At 34.8% G+C, this 10,820-nt stretch overlaps 1 protein-coding gene across 1 annotated transcript; it reads right to left on the reverse strand.

The window, feature by feature from the left end:
* Nucleotides 1–4,650: 4,650 nt before the first annotated feature.
* On the reverse strand, nucleotides 4,651–5,346 carry LOC120579521 (secreted RxLR effector protein 161-like). The gene has a single exon (XM_039831937.1). The coding sequence runs from the start codon at nucleotides 5,344–5,346 to the stop codon at nucleotides 4,651–4,653; it is 696 nt and encodes a 231-aa protein (XP_039687871.1).
* Nucleotides 5,347–10,820: the final 5,474 nt, after the last annotated feature.

The raw sequence follows: 10,820 nt of genomic DNA on the forward strand, positions 1-10,820 counted from the left end.
ATGCTTGGGACCAAAATGCAATTTCTGAAACTGTTTTGGGACCAAAATGCAATTAAAAATAAAATTGGACTAAAATGCAATTTTAGAAACTGTTTCAGGGACTAAACTGACTCAAATGCACTTTTTGAAATGGTTTTTAAACAAAGACTTAACAATGATTTATACAGTCGAATTGAAAAGACTTAGAGACAAATACAGGGACAAAAATGGGTTACACTGCAGGAAATGACCAAAATACCCTTTTGTATGATTTTTGCAGATGCTTTGAAATAAAATGCAAGACAGACACTTTGGATGGTTTTATGCAAGAAAATCAAAGACAAAATCATGATTGAAAATACTTCGGGACAGAGACAGTAAAATATGCAGGTGAAACAAAGCAAAGATTCAGAGTAAAACAGAAGTAAATTGACAAATATCAGTGGTAGAAAATAAATTTGAATGAGTATTTTTAGGTCCAAAATCAGGGTATAATATATGATTATTATTATTAGTGATGATGATTACATGATGATATATGAGTTGTTAAGTGTACTTGATGATGTTTATGTTAAATTGATAGTTGTCTTTTATTCATGAATTGATAATTGAGATGTTTGATGAATAAGTATTATTATGAATTGATGATGTTACGTAGAGTTGCTAAGTTGTCTTCTATTATGAGTTGCTAATGAGATGCTTGGTGGAGAAATGTTATTACGAATTAATGATGTTGTTATGTTGTATATGAATTATGATTAAGATGTTGTTATGCTGTATATGAACTATGATGTGATGATCTATGTTGGTTATGATTTGGTTAATATGTGTTATATGATGATGTTTATAATATGATGAATATGAAGTAAATGATAATTAGAAGTTGGTCGAACTATTAAGAATTATTATTACTAATAGATGAAGTTATTTATGTTGTTAAATATAATTATTGAATTATATGCTTGATATTGTTTTGTGAAATCTCACCCCTTTTGCTTGGAAATGTTGCTCTTCGTATGAGTAACTTGCAGGTGATCGAGTTTAAGTTGCTGTTAGATTGCTGTTGTGAGTGGATTAGCTCTCACGTGTCTTTAGGTGTTCTGATACGTAACGGGATGGGAATTTTATTATTGTCTTTCTATTCCTTACGTATTGTTTAAGAAGATTTATGACTATGTTTTTAGATTGGATTTTTATGAGACATTTATAAAGAGGCCTTAGTGCCAAAGACTGTTTTTAGTTATTGAAGAAATTCCGCTGCGAAGTATTAAAGATTTTGTTATTGAAGTTTTAAAGGATAAATAGTTATTTATTCAGTTTATGATTTTAAGAAAAGAATGTGACATTCCGTTTACGTGGAAAACTCTGATTATTTTTATGAAATTTTTATGTTGGGAAAACGGGGTGTTACACTTTGCACCCCAACACAGAAGCCGCCTTAGACAACCAAGAGACACTAATGTTGACCCCAACCAGAGAGCTTTTATGGAAATTAACTTTCAATCCAGACATAGCTTCAAACAAAACGAGACCAGCCCTCAAAGCACGAACATTAGCCCAACTTTTATTCCCTATCAAGAGCGTATCGTCAGCAAATTGAAGATGAGACACCACTACAGGATTAGCGCCTCCCACACTGTAACCCGTAAAGACATTTCCTTCAACCATGGCTTTCATCAACACATTTAACCCTTCTGCAGCTAACAGAAACAAGAAAGGAGAGAGAGGGTCACCCTGACGTAAACCTCGCTCTAGAGAGAACTCATCTGTAGGACTGCCGTTCACTAAAACTGAAGCTGTTCTTGTACAAACACATTCCTTAATCCACTTTCTCCACAACGTTGGAAACGACATACTAACCATAACCTCCTCAAGATACCCCCAGTCAACTGAGTCATACGCCTTTTCAAAATCCACTTTAAACAACAACAGATCTTTCTTGGACTTATGAGCCTCATTAACCACCTCATTGGCTATCAGAATTCCATCAAGAATTTGCCTATTTTTAACAAACGTGGATTGAACATCAGACACAACACTCCCAATAACCTGACGCAACCTATTAGCTAGAAGCTTTGCCATAATTTTATAAAGACTCCCCACCAACGAAATCGGTCTAAAATCATTCAAGGATTGAGGGCACTCTACTTTAGGGATAAGGGCAATGAACGTAGCATTTATACCTTTCGACAACATCCCGTTCCTATGAAATTCAGTAACAAATCTCACAACATCCTCCTTCATCTCATTCCAAAAATTCTTAATGAAACCAAAATTAATGTCATCGGGGCCCGGACTTTTAAAGCTTTCACAATCCCACACCGCCGTCTTAATTTCTTCCACCGAGAAAGGTTTGGTCAAGTTACCCATTTCCACCACTGAAAGCTTTTTAAACTGAAGATTTCCCACGCTGGGTCGCACCACTACTTGTATTATTTAAACGATTATTGGTTTTAAATTTAATTATATAAATACATATTTACACATATCTAAACACTTATGTTTACGGGCTTTGACCCCCTTTGTAAGAAGAAAAAAAAAAAAATAAACACTTATATTTAACTATATCCTTCGTACACATGTTTTTCAGTATTTAATAGGTCTAGGTTTTATTGTCGTCATTAATTGAGTCATAACCAGAGAAAATAGAAGGTTTTTTTACTAAACAAAAAAAAAAAAAGAATGATTTCCTATATCTAAGTTAGTAACATAAAATAACAAATTACCTATAAATAATGTGGTAAATTCAAAAGTGTGTAGAATACTCACTTGTTTTTAATAGCAAATGAGAGTTATATTAATTATAAATGAGACAAATACAAGTAGTTTTTTTTTTTTAGGGAAAGTAGTGTGTCAAATCCCCCTAAGCTACATGTCAAGACATGAAAGAATTCGAAAACAATTCAAAATACAAGCATGACTCTCTTTTTTCCTAGCAAGAAACCACCTCCACGGAATTAGATTAATGTCATCAACAATTTGTTCAGCCTCCATACTCCTTTGATGAAAAAAATGATCCCATTTCTTGCTTCACAAATCTTTCAAATTGTCGCATGACAAATTAGAGTTAGCCCTTCTTTAAAAAATAAATTTAATAATTAGAGTTAGCCGTTTCCAATGTTTCTTGCTTAGAGAAGAGGAAGAGAAGTAGTCAAGGAGGGTAGCCACATTTCCGGGCAATTAAACTCGTTCCCACCATCTACCAAAAAAAAAAAAAAAATCGTTCCCACCAACCTAAAAATATAATTGAAGGTAAATCGACATTAACAGAATAAGCAGCGGAATAAAATTTCGATTTACTTTCCTTGGATCATTACGAATTGGAACTTGAACCAGTGATTCGATTGTTACCTTAGAACGATTACTCTGAAAACGATCGGTGGAATCTCGATCACAGCCAAGCAAACAGCAGAGCCTCTATTGAGTCCACACGAACAGTGCTCCTCCAAAACCTCGGTGCCAGCCAAGAAGACGGAAGTCAGAGAACTAGGGTTTCTGCAAGGAAAAACGTAACCGCAAACTATTGCACTAGGTTTCTATTTATAGAACTCCTTATGTGCTTTGCAAGTCAAACTCGTTTTTGACTTCACTAAGCCCAATACAAGTTTAGCAAATTTTGCTAAATCATTAGCATTATTTACTAAGCGCACCCTTTATATAAGTCGTACTTATACATATCTCTTTTGACTGCTCTTTGTGTGTGACCCTTTAGGTTCTAGTCACGTTGGCAATGATATTAAATCTAATATTTAATACCATAAACAATGAGCGGTATCTAGCAACACATCATTGCTACCCAAGTGACAAGAATGTCAAGTGATCTGACGAAACCTTTCATGATAACACATAAGTGTATAATTACTCCTTTGTCACAATATCTTCATTGATCCCAAGGCATAGATAGTGTCACCCTTGTATAGATCAATGTTTATTTATCTTGATTCCGAAATATACTATTTAACGAATAAGTCCAATATCTTATATTGACTTAGTTCGGCATGGCCATGCATATTTATAGTCATATTTCATCAAGAGGCCTAAAGATATATCTCCTGTTTATGAGGAGGGACAAATCCCATCTAGGACACTCATGACCCTCAGCATGATTCATCAAGTACCCATCAACCAACGTTATTGTTATCCTTTTACAGACAACGTTAGAATGGCAACAAAGCACTTGAGTCCACATCTAGAGATCATAGTGGTTTCAGGTCTAAGAGCGATATACATTATTATCATTGTGAGAATATCTTATGACAGTTTCATAACTTACTATGTAGTATTCTCACAGTGGGTCAATCCAATATAAATATTACTCCTAACATTTATATCTATGTATAGACTTGATATCTCATATCTATGACCCATGAGATGCGGTCATCAGTCTACATACATAATAGTCTCGACGCTTTATTATTATCATTTATTCATATTAAAGCTTTGACTACGGATACATTTAAGAATAGCGTTCTATAAGATAATGTAATCTCATGATTAAGTCACACTTAATATATTATTACACGAACTATCTATTCTAAGGACTTTATTAACATTATCTAAATATAATAAAGAGTGCCATATATTATTCAATAATAAAAGTCATGATACATAAGATAGGTTTAACATAAACTATTGACCTCTAGGGCTTACATCAACAATCTCCCACTAGCACTAGAGCGAATTAGGCATAAACCTAATACCCATAGATCTAGTATGACCATCATGCTTCTGCTGGGCAAGAGTTTTAGTAAGTGGATCAGCGACATTGTCCAATGTTGGTACTTTGCATATTTTAACATCTCCTCTTTCGATAATCTCTCGAATAAGATGATAACGCCTTTGTATGTGTTTGGATTTCTGGTGAGATCTAGGTTCTTTGGCTTGTGCGATTGCACCATTGTTATCACATAGTAATTCAATGGGATCCACAATACTCGGAACTATTCCAAGATCAGAAATAAATTTCTTAATCCAAACAGTTTCTTTTGCGGCATTGGATGCAGCAATATACTGGGTTTCAGTTGTAGAATCAGCGACTGTTTCTTGCTTTGAACTTTTCCAGCTCACAGCACCGCCATTTAAGCAAAACACATATCCAGATTGCGATCTAAAGTCATCATGATCGGTCTGAAAACTAGCATCAGTGTAACCAATTACAGAGAGCTCTTCTTGACCTCCATAGATCAAGAAGGTATCCTTAGTTCTTCTCAAGTACTTAAGGATATTCTTGACAGCAATCCAATGTTCGTTGCCAGGATTAGACTGGTATCTGCTCGTAGCACTTAAAGAATACGAGACATCTGGTCGAGTACATATCATAGCATACATGATAGAACCAATCGCTGAAGCATATGGAATATCACGCATTCGATCCCTTTCGTCATTAGTCGAAGGGGATTGAGTCTTTGATAGATTTAATCCTGACGACATAAGAATGAATCCTTTCTTGGAATCATGCATATTGAAACGTCTCAGGACTTTGTCTATATATGTACCCTGACTTAAGCCAAGCAATCTTTGTGATCTATCTCTATAGATCATGATTCCTAATATATAGGAGGCTTCACCTAAGTCTTTCATAGAAAAGCATTTCCCTAACCAAGTTTTGATTTCTTGTAATGTAGGGATGTCATTTCCGATTAATAATATGTCATCCACATATAAAATCAGAAATGAAACTATGCTCCCACTAACCTTCTTGTAAACACAAGGCTCATCTTCATTTTTAATGAATCCATATTGTTGTACAGTTTCATCAAAGCGAAGATTCCAACTTCTAGAAGCTTGCTTCAATCCATAGATTGATCGCTGCAATTTGCATACCTTTTTGGTTGCTTTAGGATCGCCAAAACCTTCAGGTTGTGTCATGTACACATCCTCAAGAAGATTTCCATTAAGGAAAGCAGTTTTGACATCCATTTGCCAGATTTCATAATCGTGGTATGCAGCGATGGCAAGTAAGATCCGAATGGATTTAATCATTGCAACTGATGAAAAGGTTTCATCATAGTCTACACCATGAATTTGTTTGAAGCCTTTAGCAACCAGTCACGCTTTGTAGGTACTAACCTTTCCATCCATGTCAATTTTCTTTTTGAAAACCCACTTGCATCCTATAGGATTAATTCCTTCAGGTGCATCAATCAAGTTCCAAACTTGATTTGTGTACATGGAATCCATTTCAGATTTCATGGCTTCAAGCCACTTCTCAGATTCGGGGCCAGTTATGGCCTCCGTGTAAGTCACAGGCTCATCTTGGTCCATGAGCAATACATCACCCTCTTGTGATATGAGATACCCATATCTTTCGGGTTCTTGACGTATCCTGCTAGACCTACGTGGTTCTTGTGTTACTCGGATAGGATTTTCTGTCATAACAGTTTGTGTATCCTGTCCTTGTTCCTCTATCGGTATTTCATTACTCTGTGGGTCTTGAATTTCTTCAAGATTTACTTTGCTCCCACTAATTCTCCTGGAGACAAAATCCTTCTCAAGGAAGACTCCAGTTTTGGCAACAACAATTGTGCCTTCAGGTGGTTTGTAAAAGTAGTATCCCCTAGTTTCTTTAGGATATCCCACAAAGAAACATTTTTAAGATTTTTGTTTAAGCTTAGTAGACATAAGTCGTTTTATATAAGCTTCACAACCCCAAATCTTAAAATGTCCCACATTGGGTTTTCGACCATTCCATATCTCATATGGTGTCTTTTCTACCGCTTTAGATGGAACTCGGTTAAGTGTGTAAGCTGCAGTTAATAAGGCGTACCCCCATAAGAAGTTTGGAAGTTCAGCATGACTCATCATAGATCGGACCATGTCTAACAAGGTTCGATTTCTCCTTTCAAACACACTGTTCCATTGCGGTGTTCCAGGAGGTGTGAGTTGGGACAGTATCCCACATTCTTTAAGATGATTGTCAAACTCTAAGCTCAAATATTCTCCACCTCGATCAGATCGAAGCATTTTGATTTTCTTGCCTAGTTGGTTTTCTACTTCATTTTGAAATTCTTTGAAGAAAGTAAATGATTCAGATTTATGTTTCATTAGATACACATATCCAAATCTACTAAAGTCATCAGTGAATGTAATGAAGTAGTGAAAGCCTCCTCTAGCAGTTATGTTTAGGGGTCCACACACATCAGTATGTATGAGACCTAAAAGATCACTAGCCCTTTCACCTTGACCGGTAAATGGAGCTTTTGTCATTTTTCCCAATAAACAAGATCGACATGTTTCATATGATTCAAAATCAAAAGAATCCAAAAATCCATCTTTATGGAGTTTGGAAATGCGATTCTCATTTATATGTCCTAAACGACAATGCCAAAGGTAAGTTGGATTCAACTCATTAGGTTTCAACCTTTTAGCATTAATGTTATAGATAGGCATATCGAGATCTAGGACATAAAGTCCATTACTCAAATTTGCGTTAGCATAAAGAATATTATCCAAATAAACGGAACAACATTTGTTCTTTATTGTAAAATAAAAACCAGCCTTATCCAAACAAGAAATTGAAATAATATTCCTGCTAATGGCAGGTACATAATAGCAGTTTTCTAAATTAAATAAAAGACCACTAGGTAAGGTCAATACATAAGTTCCAACAGCTAAAGCAGCAACCTTTGCTCCATTGCCAACTGTAACGCCCTAGTCGTTATTAATTATTTTTTTTAAATTTATTTTAGAGTCTTTTGTATGATTTTAATATGAATTATGTTCATTGGTGTTGATTTTTTGGTGTGCTATATTTTATTATATGATTTATTATGATAATTATTAAAATAATGTGAGAATTAATATTATTTTGAAAATTGGGGAGTTAATTACAATTTAATTGAATTTAGTGGGAATAAGGTGTAATTAAAGGGAGTTATAGGGAGTTAAGAAAATAGAAAGGAAGTTAAGTTAAGAGTTAGAAAGACAGAAAACTGTCTTTACGTACAATTGAAACTCTGGGAGGAAAACAGAGAAAACCAAGCCAAGGGGAGAACAAGAGCAAGAGGGGATCGATTTTGCTGTAGCTTTGTTTGTGCAATTGAATTAAGGTAAGGGTGAGACTATCTCTCAATGATAATGGTTATATAATTCTGATTTTGGTTTAGCATAGTTCTAGTTGAAATTGGGAATTGGGGGTTAGGTTTTTGGAGTATGATTCTTGGATTGAAAAGTGTAGAAACCATGACAATTGTGTTAAGAATCGATGTTCAGATTGTAGAATAAACATAGGTTGAGTTTCCTATCAAATTTGGGGTTTGGGTGGATGAAAAATTGGGTTTTTGGCTGAAAACTGGTCTGTTCCCGTAGGGTTGTTCGTCGCAACTCGCCACAGCGAGTAAACTTACTCGCCTCGCGAGCTGCACAGAGACAGCATCACCTGTTTCGCGTTCTTGCGTCTTTTTCACATGTTTCTGTTTTGAATTGGTCTTTGGTGTAAACATGAAAGTTGTAGATAATTTTGTTAGCTTTCCAATGACTTTAGTTTGACTCGAAAATGATTTTTGGTTTATGAGATATGATGAAAATACTCCAAGGAGGTCTTAGTGAATTTTTATGAATTTCAGCACAACTTTGTCAGAATTTGAAATGAAAACTGATATTGATTGGTACAGAATTGGTCTTAGGTGTAAACTGATTTTGTAATGCCGTTGGTTTGACTTCAAAAGGATTTATAGAACTTGAGTTATGGTCAAATTACTGCACGTAGGTCACAGTGAAGAATTGTTTATGATTGATGAATTAATATATGTATGTATATATTTGTGAATACGATATTGTCAATGATTGATGAAGTGTTATATGTATATATGATGTTTTAAGATGTTGATTACCATTTGATGTTATATTTTGAGATTGTTTGTGTGCTGCCATGTTACTGGTTATTATTGATTAAGATGCATCTGTTGGTTAATATGTTGGTTAATATTTGATTAAAGTGGGTTAATGTTTAATTAAAGTGGGTTAACCTTTGATTAAAGTTGGTTAATATTTAGGTGACGTTGGTTAATGTTGTGGGAAATGTTGGCTGGTGTTGGTTAATGTGAAATATATATATATATATTATGTGGAAAATATATGGCGTTGAAGTTGTTGTTGGCTATCATTAGTTGTATTATTGTGGTGTAAGTCTTATTCATATATATAAATATATGTATTTGTTGAGGGGTGGTTGTCGTCGTTCATACTGTCGGTGTTTGTAGTTGAGTTGTATGTAGATATACACAGGTGAGTCAGTTGCATAAGCATAAAAGTGGGAGAGCTTCGGCTCTGGAACGCCTTGTCGTTCAAAGTGGTGGAGCACTAGTTGCTCAAAGTGGTGTTAGTGGTGAGGACTTATGTCCTGATGAGAATGCTTTAACCATTCGACAACGGTGTGGGTCACGGCCCTGATTTTGATACCACATACATAGTTGCATTTGTTGAGGAGTCTTAGTGGAGTTGTCATGTCTTGCATGAGTCTTAGCGGTGGTGTCGAGTTGTTGCATGAGTCGTTGTTGTTGGTTTTAATTATCATTTGGTTGATGTTGTTAATGATGATATACTTATATATTGATGAATTATTATTATGACAGGGTGATAGATTTAATTGATGAGTTAGATATTTATTATTGATGATATTGTTGATTATGAAATATATATATATATATATATATTGGATAATTGTAGTTATCGTCGTTGTTGGTTGAATTAGTAAGTGTTACTAAAGTTAAAGAAGTAAGAACATTATTGTTAACTATATATAGTTGTTTATATTGTTATGATGTGATGATTATGTCGTGTCGTTTATATTATTATGAGAAGATGTTTATGATATTGATTACGATGTTATGATGACTGTTTATGGTATTGAATATGAGATTGTTATGATGTTACATGATGGTGATTATGAATGTTGTGATGATGATTATGAGATGTTATCTATGAGTTGTTAAATGTACTTGATGATGGTTATGTTAAGTTGATAAGTTGTATTTTATTCATGAATTGCTGATGGAATGTTTGATGAATTATATATTATTATTATTGATTGTGAATCTCACCCCTTCTGCTTGAAAATGTTGCTCTTCGTATGAGTAGGTTGCTGTGTTTTTGCTGTCGTGAGTGGCTATCCCTCACTGAGTCGTTTAGGTGCTCTGATACGTAACGGGATGGGAACTTTGTTGCATGTTTTTCTATTCCTTACGCATTGTTTATAAATTTACATGATTAAGTTGTTAATTGGATTTTTATGAGATGTTTTGATGAGGCCTTCGTGCCAAGACTTTTTATGTTAATGAATTTAATCCGCTGCAATGTTTGAATTAATATGTTGAAGGATAAATTAGTTAATTAACTTATTTATGATTTTATGAAGTGTAGCATTCCGTTTACATGTTGAATACTCTTTTTAATTAAATGAAATTTTTAAGTCGGGAAAACGGGGTGTTACACCAACTCTAAGATCGACCTCGCCTTTTGCCAATGCTCTACTCTTTCTCAGACCCTGCACATCAGTACAAATATGAGAACCACATCCAGTATCTAATACCCATGATGTAGAAGTAGACATATTAATTTCTATAACAAAAATACCTGCAGAAGTAGTAGGAACATTTCCATTCTTCTTGTCTTCCAGATACTTTGGACAGTTTCGCTTCCAATGCCCAGTGTTGTTGCAATAGAAGCACTTACCATCCTTAGCCACGCCTCCAGTAGGCTTCAAAGCTTTGGTTGATGGCTTGGCAACAGCTTTGCCTTTGCCATTTCCCTTAGACTTATTAGGCTTTTTATGGTGCTTTTTGAACTTGCCATTATTAACCATTAAAATGGCAGCAGCCTTTCCTTTTCCCTTCATGTTTTTC

This window comes from Medicago truncatula, chromosome 3, assembly GCF_003473485.1.
Source record: "Medicago truncatula cultivar Jemalong A17 chromosome 3, MtrunA17r5.0-ANR, whole genome shotgun sequence".
In the NCBI taxonomy this organism is placed as follows: Eukaryota; Viridiplantae; Streptophyta; class Magnoliopsida; order Fabales; family Fabaceae; genus Medicago; species Medicago truncatula.